The 13040-nt window shown below is 35.7% G+C and overlaps 1 protein-coding gene across 1 annotated transcript in view; it reads right to left on the reverse strand.

The window, feature by feature from the left end:
- Positions 1-366: 366 nt before the first annotated feature.
- LOC105496959 (cysteine rich hydrophobic domain 1) overlaps positions 367-13040 on the reverse strand; it is a 120672-nt gene continuing 107998 nt past the window's right edge. The window contains exons 4-6 of the mRNA XM_011767587.3: positions 8209-8265; positions 7876-7935; positions 367-6630 (exon numbers count right to left, since the gene is read on the reverse strand). Coding sequence (XP_011765889.1) covers positions 6580-6630; positions 7876-7935; positions 8209-8265 — 168 coding nt within the window. The 3' untranslated portion in view covers positions 367-6579. The remainder of the gene's footprint in view (positions 6631-7875; positions 7936-8208; positions 8266-13040) is intronic.

The following is a 13040-nucleotide window of genomic DNA, read 5'->3' on the forward strand; positions in this document are numbered from 1 at the left end:
CAAAGTGCTGGGATTACAGGCTTGAGCCACCGCGCCCGGCTGGTATGTACTTTTTTAAAAGAAATAATGTTATTGTATATTTAGTAGACTACATTATAGTGTAAACACAAATTTTATATGCACTGGGAAACCCCAAAATTTGTGTGACTTATTTTGGTTGTCTGGAACTGAATTCACACTTCTCTGAGGCATGTCTTTATAGCATAAAATACTTACAGGATTGAACATAACACTAGTATATGTGGGAAAAGGCCAGATATAAAATGCAATTTTTAAAAGGAAGCCTCAATTAATTGCCTTATAATGATGGACACATAGGGAAGGGAAGAAAGGAAGATGCATCAAAAAAACACAGAATTCAATTCATTAACATAGATTTACACTTTATTTTAAGTTTGCATCCTGAGATAATAAAATTTTATCTGACAAGTGAACAATGACAGAAGCAGCAGTGAAAGTTTCAGAGAGGCAGGTATCCTTCATTTTGGCACAGCTGTATATAGATTAAGTTTTTCCAGGGAAGTCATTCTTGGACTCAAGGGAGAAAAAATGAATTCATTCCACAGGCTACGTAACAATGCAAGATGCATGAAAGTTCTTAGTTTGGACGACCATATCCACTATTATTCTTTTCTGGTAAAGCTGTCCCAACAGGAATCCTCTGACAAAAAGTCAAAATCCTAGGCTTCTCCACCAGATATTTTTATCAATGCCCACTTTCTAGTTACCTGGATATCCTGTTCTTGCAGCCAGATTAATATTTGTATGTGGTTAGTCCAAGGAGGGCAAATTCGCTTGTAGATTATATACTTTCAAACACTTGTTACTTGTTTCAAAGTCCAGGCATTAAAACAATTTTACACTATTTGCGTACTAGAAAAAATGGAAAAAAAAAAAGTCGAGATAAAAACAAAGAAATAAAAGAACATTTGAGAAATTATTGCCTTGATTCATGATGTTGAATTTATATACAGAACTACTTTAAGAGTCAGAAATTGATATTTAGTCCAATGCTATAATATGACATTATAACATTTTCCACATTTGTAATCCTCTATGTGTGTGTACATATGAGCAACATGTACACACCTAAATAAACTAGGCCAGTTATATTCTAAAACAGAAAAAAAAACTGAAGGCAAATTTTCACCTTGAGTTATATAGCCTAATATAGCCAAAACAGGCAAACACACGCATTTCATTATTTAGGGACTAGGTAAGCAATCTGTGGAGAGGGTCAAATAATCTTAGTTCCTTTACAAAAGTGGTTCCCAACATTTTTACCATAAGAATCCCTTCATTATTCTTTTTCCCATGTTTCCAAGTATTTAATAAGTTGCACATAATAGGCTTATTTTATTATTAATCAAAAACATACTGCCATTCACAGCTTTTGATCAGTTGTTAATAAGCAAGCAGTGATAACACAGAATTGAGAGAATATAGGCAAGATGCATGGAAATTCAATGTCTTAATTGGCTTGTGAAGCAGGAATATTATGGGTAAATGTATAATTTCTAATATACTTTTTGAAATATTACAAAAAGATCAAGGATACCCTCCACTGCTATCATCTGCTGAAGTTGGGAACCACTGATTTATATCCACCTGCTTTTCCTCCCTAAATATGTATTAACATAATACAATTACCCACTTTTAACACATAGGGGATTAATAACAAAATTTACTATTAAAACAATAGATCAACTGCAACAGTCATTCTGTAGGACCTGACTGAGAAAGAAAACACAGCATGACTCCCCAAGATTATGTGCTATTCAATAAAATACAGCAAATTTGTAATTCTAAAAAAAAAAAAAAAGAAAACACAGCATGGATTTAAAGAAATCTATTTAGAAATTATATAATTATGATATCCAGTATATCTTTCAGTCAACTTCAAAGCACACTAATATATGAAAATATCCTCAATTCCCCTGTGAGGTAGGTCCAGATTATTGTCCCCACTTCAACAATGAGGACGTGAGGTACAGAGGAATTAAGCAGCAGAGCCAATAATTAAACCAGAAGTGACTTGCATTTGAGACCCATACCACTTTCCTTTCCACCTAATTTTATCAATTTTTTCCAACAGATCTTTTTGAGGGTATGGAATTTAATTAGACACTAAAGTAAATGTTGGATACGATACGAAATCTTTACATAAATGCAAAAGTGGGTCCTCCAATATTTCCATTGTTGTTACAGCTATAATTCTTGCCTGAATACCAACTGCATAGACAGATTCTACACAGGCAAAGCACACAGACCTCAGTGCTCAGTTCCTAGGAAAACTACATTTACTCTTAGCATCACCGGGGAACTAAGGTCTAGCAAGCATCAGGTTCTTGGAGTCTGTGTGATAATTAACACACATTAGCCAGCAGCCAGTCGGCAAATCAAACTTTTACTGCATGCAAGGCACTGTGAGAGTTTCCACCAAGAACAGTAGATCTGAGAGTAATCATTCTGAGATTCTATAGAGTAAAAATGTCCTAAGAATTCTTTGAATCACAGAATGTTAAGGGATCTCTAATTTTTTGTACAGCTCTAGGTTCCACCCCATAATTTTACAGAAGAAGAGACAGACATGCAATTAAGATGAACTGCCTGGTGCCCACAATATTAGATCATTTCCTCGTATTGTATGAATTTGACAAAGTCCACAGAAAATGGAACATACTCACGGGGTGCCATCAAAGCAAAAAGGCTGGCTCAGAATCAGGTAAGAAAAATTTGGGGCAAGATAAGATCATTCATTTATATATACAGATAAATATCAATTGTTTTAGTCCACATACTACATGAACAGGTATTAATAAAACCTATGCATTTTTTGTGGAACATTTCCCAACTGTTTGCTATTTAAAGGAACTCAAATAATTTGACAGTTGTTGCAAAATATTTTTAAAGTATACTTTTATAGGCATAAGAGAATCTAATTTCAATAAATTTGAGCACTTATAATCAAATCAGGAAAAAAGTATTTCCACTATGTGAAACTGCTCCAGTTAATCAGGTGAACATAATTTCTATATCCTCCTAGGTCAATATAGTACATTTTAATACAATATTGTTTGAGAGCTTAACGTTCAAGTAGTGAGGTTTTATGTTTTTTTAATGGAAGCTTATTTGTAAACAAAATAAAAATGCTAATGATCTTTTAAAGCTTTCATACATTTGTTCAAAGGCTTACACGTTTTTAAACTTATTCAAATTTCACCAAAATAGTAGATGAGTTTAATTGCTCAGATATTAGTGTTTACAGGCCATAATATGAATAGTATGTACATTAAATACTTAAATGGGTTTTGGTGGGGCTTTAATCGAAGACAACTGTCCTTCCAGAACTAAATTAAATTACATGTTAAATTACATGTTTAGAATTATACTGTTTTTTTAAGTGAGTAATAGTCCGGTTCTATAACATTTTGTCACTAATATATCATGATTGGGGAAAAGGAAGGAAAGAGGCTTTACATAATAAATAAAAGATAATACACCAGCAAAATATTCTTAAACCTAGTTGAAAAGGATGATTTCCAATCTAATAATCTACCAATTCATTTTTATGCTTCCTTACACGTAATGTGTTATCTTTGTTCTAAAAAGACAAGGCACTTCTCCATCTTCTTCTAAAATTTTACTACAGTGGTCTCTTTCCTAAATTAGCATAAGTGTTAGGAGGGAACAAAGAGTGGAGATATATCTGGGATGGAGTTAATAAATCTGTAAATAACACTTGTCCATATTAGTTATTAGGAATAAACATGTTATTGGCCTTTAGGACAAGCTTAAAAATAGGCAGTTGGTCAAATTTATTAAGCCAGAATCTTGGGCCAAATGAGAAACACTAGAACATTGATTTAAAAAAACAATCTTAGCTTGTAACCTCAAAGCCTTGTGAGATTTATATACCTTGGCAAATACATGTTGTTTTGCTCTGGAAACTATCACAAGTTTCATAAAGGAATATTATGTAACAAAGAAATTCAAAATTACTTTCTTCAGTCTAAAAACAACTTTCACAAAAGTATGTTACTAACCTAATGGAAAATTACAAGTATGTTCTATCCTAAGCGTAACAGAAAAAAGGCTCCATGGGGGAGGAATTAATCACCAGTGTGCTGTGTCATTTTAGCATTCACTGCAACCAATTTCACTGAAAACAAAGCGCCACTCCCCGCAAACATTACAAAATACTCAATTGCTAATCAGCCCCCTGCAAAGAAAAACAGTTTGAAAAAGTAGTCATACAAGAGAGGAAAAAAATTGGTATTTTTTTGGGTAGTTGGAGAAACTAAGATGAGTCAACCAGCATAACGAACCATAAAATAACAAACTTGAGTGATTAGAATAGGCTTTAAAATTAAGTTTACACATGCTGACAAATGGTTTTTGTGACAAATGCTACTGTAACTTGAATTATACTGTGTTATTTCCAGACACACTCTATTCCCATTCTCAATAATTGTTTCATGGAAACAATTCACCATTTCCTGCTGTTCTTTGAGCAAAACCAAGTGTGATTTATACATGGCAGAAAAAGTTCCTATGACTATCATATGATCAAATTCTAAGGTTACAGAAAAAAAAAATAAGACTTCTAAGGATTAACACTTAAAGGCAATTATCCTATCAGTGATAATGAGACATTCTGTATTATGCTGAAAATCGATTTTGGTATTAAAATATCACAGTTTGAAGCAAAAATTTGATAACAATAGCTGGAACATAAACCTCAGATACAATTTTTCCCTGACCTTAGCTATAAAACAAGACATTTGGTATACATTTTCAGAGGCCTCTACCTTGTCTATAAAAATACACCTTGAATTTTGCAGCAGGCAAACACATGATATTTGCAGGCATACACATTATTAAAGGTTAGAGATTTGGGGTGGCTGAGTGGCATAGAGGTAATGGGGCACAGAGGAAGGTGGAAAAGTGTTTGTGCACACAATTATAATCACATATCAAATAGTATCTTCTTTTTCTCTCTTTTTTAAACTGGTCAAGGACTATGGATTTCAAATTAGGAATAAATTTTAAGAGTGGCTTAAAAAGGCTTGACCTTGTATGAATAAATGATTGTTCACTTCACTGAGATGAATCTTGCCTAAAAGGTTTACTAAAAGCAGTAAAAGGTGACAAAATATTATTGAGCCCTAGACACTTTTATTTTTAGCACTATGAGTTACAAATAATGCCTACAAACAGGCATACATTTGCAGTTGAATTAATGTGATATAAAGCTTTCATTATACTGAATTTTCAAATTCTAGTTGTGTGGTGCTAGCAATCATTTTAATTGTGAAGAAAAAGAGACATATGTACCAAATAAATGTTACATATGTGCTGAATTTATAAACTAAAATAATTTTGTCTAAACACTTGTCTTTCCTCATTAATGTTTTATAAAAGATCTTCAAAAACAGAACATAATTTTTTTCAATTATGAATCAGCTGCTATATACTCTTTAGCTACAGCTTCTCAATTAGTTCTCTCTTTCTCAAACTAGAATATCAGAACTGCAGAAAGGCATTAACAGCTTTCAAGAGGGTCTAGATACCTTCTGAAGATGTCTGAAATCTCAAAATACTCCTTAAAGGTCATAATTGTGTGTATTTTCGAAGGAAGAAAAGGCTAATAAATGCAGGATAGTGAGACTGTGAATTGTGTCAGATGTCAAGTAATTTTTTTGTGGGAAGGAGTAGAGAGCAAAATGGAAATTATTAAATGAAAAGGAAAAATAAAGGTCATGGTTTCAGGTGCAATACAGAATATCTGAGATAATAATTTCAATTTTAATCCACTTGTTACAAAGGGCAACCTTGCCCTACACCTGAAATTCTTAACATACTCATTATGGCCTTGCCATAAAACAGCATGTTAGCAGTCTCTACATTCAAAGGGATGCTTGCAAACTTCATTCATACTAAAATTTACGTAAAATTGTTGGCAATACAATAAGAGTAATATTACATTATGTAAACCATGGCATACCACATTTTACATTATGCAAAGAGGCAATATTTACAAGTCTTTAGGAATTTAAGTATTTTATCCACTAACATAAGTGATAAAGCAAAGTGCAGGACAAAACCAGTGCCATTAATTGCATGTCCTTTAAAAGCAGAGTAAAACCATTTCTAAAAGCTACCAAAAGCTTATTTACGTTTGTCCAGTAAGGGATTACAGAGCATCAAGTAGCCTAGAAAAATGATGCGAGTTTAGAAACAATGAATATGAAAATTATAAGGCAGCATGCTCAGAACAAGTTTTTTTTTTTAAACACCAACACTGATGATTCATCTTTAATGGAAACTATCTATATATGTATATGCACACACGCATGTGTGTGTATTTAAAATTGAGAGTGCAAAACACAAGCCTCATTTAACGACAAAAACGATGTGCAAATGTTCTTCATAAACCAACACAAAAGAGTGAGAAGAATATTCTACCATTATAAAGAATAAGTTGAACACAGCAAAGAATACCATCTTCATTCCAAATCTACAAGGCACTAAGGGTAGGAAATGACAGGAAACACAGAAGTGACTGGATAAAACTCCTCAGTCAGGTCGGAATATGGGATATTTTGGTAAGAATTCTATTAGTATTACCTGTAAAATAAAAACAAGAATATATTTACAAAATATTTTTCATTTAATATAACTTATAAACAACCCAGACACTCTATAATCGTTTTTCATAGCACAATATTTCAATTCTACACCATATAAAGTAAGTGAAAATCATGAAAAATTATGTAAAGAACTTAAACCACAAGTTGTAATTAGATTGGCAATTTAAAAATTAAGCTGGCAAACAAAACTACTTATTGTAGCTAACAGATTTTACTATCAGATTTACAATAACTATTTGTCTAGGTTCAGAGAAGCAAACTCTATTATATTATGCTTTTCCCCCACACCCCTATCTTTTTGTTAGCAAAGTAGAGATTTAAAAAAATGCTACACAGATTAAAAAATGTCTTTATATTAGATCTATATATTTTTCAATTAAAGCAACTGATATTAGTTGGAGATTACTATCGTTCACAAGTTGTGAAAAATATAATGTGCCCAAATGGATTGAGTAAAACATATTAATTACAAAAGGTTTGGAAATATAATTTTAAAAAACTCGGATAGTTTTTGAATGTTTTATCTATAATGAATTTAAGACTTGTAGTCATATGCACATTTTCCCCAAAATTATTCAAAGTGTAGAGAGATATGATAAAAATCCTTACTTATGAAACACACATGGAATGTTTATTATTAAATATATACTACATCTTGGAAGTTTGGATAAATTTAATATTCTTTTCAATATTAATTATGCAAAATTGATCACATTGGCTATATGTGAATTTATGTCTTATGACTAAGATTGTATAGCTTTCAATTAAAACAAAAATTAGAACCTTACAGTTTCTTCACTAAAAGTTAAATGTCAGCCAAAAAAAAAAAAAAAAAGCCATTAATAGGAATCCAGAATGCAGATGTCAACTCCTATTTTATGCAAGTTTTGACAAGATTACATTTAGAAACATTTTGTTCAACAGCAGCTTTCCCCACCACCACATGCTATGGTTTGTGCCTATGTTAAATGATTAAGGTTGTACAATGTTTTCATTTTAGCATACTAACTGAAACTTCTCTAAGATCTAAATGATTGTTAGCTTTCAAGATATTTTAGGTTGGCTACAAATCTAAATAAGATAGAAGAAAACTTCTATATTTCAATGGACAAAAGTTCTGGCTGAGAAGAAAAAAAGAAGGAATAGTTGACAAATGAGAAACACAGGAAAATGGTACATTTAGAATGAATCAAAAAATAATTAAAAACAACCTCATACTTACATACTCCATCATATTGCTAGTTTCACATTTCCTCTTAGTCAACTTCCAGTGCAAAGCAAGCTAAGAAAGTATAGTCTTGTTAAGAATTTTTATATTAACTTAAACTAATTACAACCTATACATTTGAATAAATCACTGAAAACAATCCAGGAAAAGTACAGGATACTAAACAGAGCACTTAAAAATACCTTGTAAAGAATATATCTTAAAAATTGAGTATTAGTTCTCTAATCCATTCCTTTGTGGCCTAAAAAATTCCCATTTTGTATTTATTTTTTCAATTTAATACTGCAAATACATGAATAGGGCACTTATTTGCTTAAAATTTCTTACCTTGTGATATAATCTGTTATTTTCCCATTCTATTAACTTCTGAATTGATCTTCTGGTCTAAGAAAAATGATCAAGACTTTGTTACAAGATGACCTGAAGAGTTATGTAAACTATGTGCATCTATATTTTTCTGCCTACTTGTAATATCCCATTACTTTCTCCTTGTTTTTCTATTAGAAATGAGAAATAAGCAATATAAGTGGCAGAAAGTGCTAAAAAGGAGTAAAATTTTGAATGACTATTATAAGATTATCTACCTATCAATCAATCATATTTTTATATATGCTTTCTAAAATGAAATATGTATGAATTTCTTTGTGTTGTGAGGCCATTCACTGGACTACTGTGAAAACCTAAACAATATACTAACTTGAGACAGTAATTCATTTATGAATTTAATCTAGATTTTCACACAACTGTCATAAAATTACTTTAAATAATCATCTAATGCCAAGCTAATCTAATTTCTCATGGAAAGTTTTCCTACCACAGCTCCTGGCACAATACCTGTCATATAGCATTCAGTCAAGGTCTACAGGCTGAATAAAGCAAGCCAACATATATCAGAATTTCCACTGAAAAGAACATGTTAAAAACAGCCAGTGGAAAAACTTATACTTAGAAAAATATAAATCAGAGAAGCAGTAATGTAGCAAAGAGGGGGACAGAGACTGAGTTGCTTCATTTAGAATCTGTATATTTTGTAGGGAGTACAAAATGTTAAAAAAACTTTTCAAAACATTAAAATAAAAGATGACACCTGCCTAGCTCATCATAGACATTGCCAATACCAGTGTGCCCTACCTGAGAACTAATGGACCCACCCACTGGCTCACTGCAGACACCGCCAGGACCTACGTGCTCCTCCCAGGGCCCCAGGGACTATCTAGTCTGGGAGACTGAGGAGCAAACTTCTTGGCCCACTGGGACCTGCATGCCCTGAATGAGGGCCTGAGGACTGGCCCACCCAGGGCCTGCTGCCACCACTTTTTATACCTGCATGGCCTACCCATGGTCCAAAGACTGAAATACTCAGGGCAAGCCAATGCCAGTGCCCACATGCACTATCTGGGGGTTTGAGGACCAGTCTACTTGGCACTGCTGTCCCAAACAAAGCCTTACCACAGCCTCCACAATCAACTGAAGCCTGAGCCACTAAGGAACTCAAAGACACTGCTGAAACTGATTACAGCCAAAGTAATTAAAGGAGACTACACTGTGCTGCCCATGCAGAACCAAAGCCAAAGCACCTTACCCAACCAACATTATAGATACATCTACAGGAAAAACTCTTTCCCTATGGGAACTACTTCACACAAATGAATAAAGTGGCAATTATAGTAGATGTGGATATCAATGTAAGGACAAACAACAACAATAGCAACAACAACAAAGAAAACAAACAAACAAAACCTCCAAAAGGACACAATAATTTTCGAGCAACAGACTCCAAAGAAAATTAAATTTATGAAGTGCCTGAAAAGGCATTAAAAATGATCTTAAGAAAACTGATATATAAGAAAACAAAATAAACAAGATTTAAAACTCAGGAAAGCAATTAATAATCTAGATGAGAAACCCAACAAAGATATCATTAAAAAGAACAAAACAGAAATTCTAGAACTGAAGAATTCAATGAATGAAATTAAAAATACAATAGAAAGCTTCAACAGTAGACAAGCAAAAGACAATTTCTGAACTTGAAGAGAAGTCTTTTGAAATAACCTAGGCAGGAAAAAAAAGATAAAAGGAAAAAGAATAAAGAAAGCCTCTGTGACACCATCAAGCAAACAAATTTTTGACTTGTGGGAGTTCTAGAAGAGAAGAGATGGATAAAAAACATATTCAATGAAACAATAACTGAAAACGTCCCAAGTCTTGGAAGAGATATAGACATCCAAATACAGAAAGCTCAAAGACTCCAAAAGAGATTCAACTGAAAAGGTCGTTTTCAAGGCACATCATAGTCAAACTGTTAAAGTCAGAATCAGAATTCTAAAAACAGCAAGAGAAATGCAGCAAGTCACATATAAGGGAATTCACATCAACTAACAGGAGATTTCTCAGCAGAAACCTTCCAGGCCAGGAGAGACTAGACAGATCATCTGAACAGAGAATTAAAAAACAAACATCAGACTTAAACTGCACTATAGACCAAACAGACCTAATAGACATTTACAAAACATTTCATCCAACAATTGCAGGATATACATTCTTCTCATCAGCACATGGAACATTTTCCATGACAAAAAACATGTTAAGTAAAAAACTATCTCAAATGGAAGAAAATCAAAATCATATCAAGTATCTTCTCAGACCACCATAGAATAAAACCAGAAATCAATAACAAGAGAAATTTGGAAACTGTGCCAATACATGGAAATTAAATAATGTGCTCCTGAAAGACCACTAGGTCAATAAAGAAATTAAGGAGAAAATAAAGTTTCCAAAAACAAATAAAAAGGAAAAGCAACGTACCAAAACCTATAAGATACAGCAAAAGCAATACTAAGAAAGAAGTTTATAGCAATAAATGCCTACATCAAAACAGTAGATTTGAAAGAAAGAATATAATGATGTACCTCAAGGAAATAGAAAAGCAAGAACCAACCAAACCTAAAATTCATAGAAGGAAAAAATAATATAGATCAAAGCAGAAAAAAAATAGAGACTAAAAAATATGAAAGATAAATGAAAGAAAAAGTTGGTTCTTGAAAAGATAAAGTAGATAAACCATTAGCTAGACCAAGGGAAAAAGAGAAAAGCCAAATAAAGGGAGAGGGGCCAAGATGGCCAATTAGAAGCAGCTGTGGTCCACCACTCTCAAGGAGAGGAATGAAAGGGGTGAGTGAATATAGCACCTTCAACTGAAATATCTAGGTTCTCATGTTAGGACTGATTAGAGAAGTAACTCGACACACAGAGAACAAAAGCAGGGTGGGGCAATGGCCCACCTGGGAGTGACATGGAGCCAAGAGAAACCCACCTCCAGCCCTAGGAAGCAGTGAGTGACTGTGTGACCCTGGGAAACCATGCCTCTCTCAGGGATCTTTGCAACCCATGGGTCAGCAGATCTCCCTGTGAGCCCATGCCACCAGAGCCTTGGGTCCGATACAGAGCTGTATGGAGTCTAGGGGAGCAGCTAATCCGGCATGCACAGAGACCCAAGAGCTTTGCATACTCTGGTCCGGAGATCCCCAATGAATGTGTCTGCAACTCAGGCAAGACAGGAGGTCTGCATATACGCCTAGGAAGGGGGTAGAGTCCAGGGAGCGAGAGGCATGTTCTGCAGGCCCCATTTCCACCTCACCTCACAAAATAATAATGACTTGGAATCCTAGTCAGCCTCAGGCAACAGGGAGATGGACAGGTTCTACCTCTACTATTTGGTCGACTTAGCTGTTCTAGCCTGTGGGCTTTGTAGAATCCAAATGGTCTGGAGGAGAAAGGGGTCCCCCAGCAATGCAGCACAGTGGCTTGGCCAGATTGTCACCAGACTGCTTCTTTAAGTGGGACCAAATCCATTCTTCCACACTGGGCAGGACCTCCCAGCCGGATCCTCCAGCCACACCTGCAGGCACGTACTAGGGATAGAGCTCTGATCTCTCTCTGAGACATAGTGTGGCAGGGGATGGGCAGGGGTGGAGGAGGAGGGTCACCACCTGGATTGGTTGGACAACTCAGCAGTTCCACCATGTGGGCTTACAGTCCAAACAATACAGATGAGGAAGGGTCCCCTGAGTAGTGCAACATAGTGGCTTTCCCAGATTGTAGCCAAACTGCTTCTTTAGGCAGGGCACTGATCCATTCCTTCTCACTGGGCAGAACCTCCCAGCAGGACCTTTCAGCCATGCCTGCTGGTACCTATTAGGGGCAGAGCTCTGATCTCTCCCTGGGATGGAGTGCCTGGGAGAGAGGAGGGCCACCACCTGGGTTGGTTGGTCACTCAGCTGTTCCAGCCTGCTAGCTTTGGAGAGTCCAAGCGCACAGGGGCAGACGTGGTTCCCCACTATGACACAGCTGTTCTGTTGAGGCACAACCAGACTGCTTCTTTAAGTGGGACCCTGATCCACTCCTCCTTTTGAGGTGTGTCCTCCCAGTTGGAACCTCTGGCCACCCCTCCCCGCTCCGTTCCCTGGGATGGAATGCCTGAGGGGCAAGGCAGGCTGCCAACTTGGCTGTTTGGGCTTATCAGTTGGTCCAGCCTGTGGGCCATGAAAAGCCCAAACTGATCAGGGGCTGAAGGGATAACCAACACAGCATAGCTGCTCTACCAAAATGCAGCCAGAATGGTTCTTTAAGTGGGTGCCTGATCTTATTCCTCCTGACTGGGAGACACACCACCAAACGGGTCTCCAGTCACCTCCTACAGGCATGTTCAGGCTGGCAAAAGGTCAGTACTGCCCTGGAATGGAGCTTCCAGAGGAATAGGCTGACTGCCATCTTTTCTGTTTTGCAGTCTTCACTAGTGATACCTTCAGGTATGAGAAAAACTGAGGCAACTAAGGTCTAGAGCAGACCCTCAGCAAACTGCAGCAGCCCTATGGAACAGAGGCCAGACTGTCAGAAGAAAAACAAAGAGAAAACAACAATAAAAAACCACAAAAACTCCATCCAAAGGTCAGCAACCTCCAAAATCAAAGGTAGATAAGCCCACAAAGATGAGAAAGAACAAAAAAATGCTAAAAACTCAAAAATCCAGAGTGCCCCTGTTCCTACAAATGACCACAACACCTGTCCACCAAGGGCTCAGAACTGGGCTGAGGCTGAGATAGCTGAAATGACAGAAGTAGGCTTAAGAAGGTGGGTAATAATGAACTTCGCTGAGCTAA

The sequence above is a fragment of the Macaca nemestrina genome, chromosome X, assembly GCF_043159975.1.
Source record: "Macaca nemestrina isolate mMacNem1 chromosome X, mMacNem.hap1, whole genome shotgun sequence".
Lineage (NCBI taxonomy): Eukaryota > Metazoa > Chordata > Mammalia > Primates > Cercopithecidae > Macaca > Macaca nemestrina.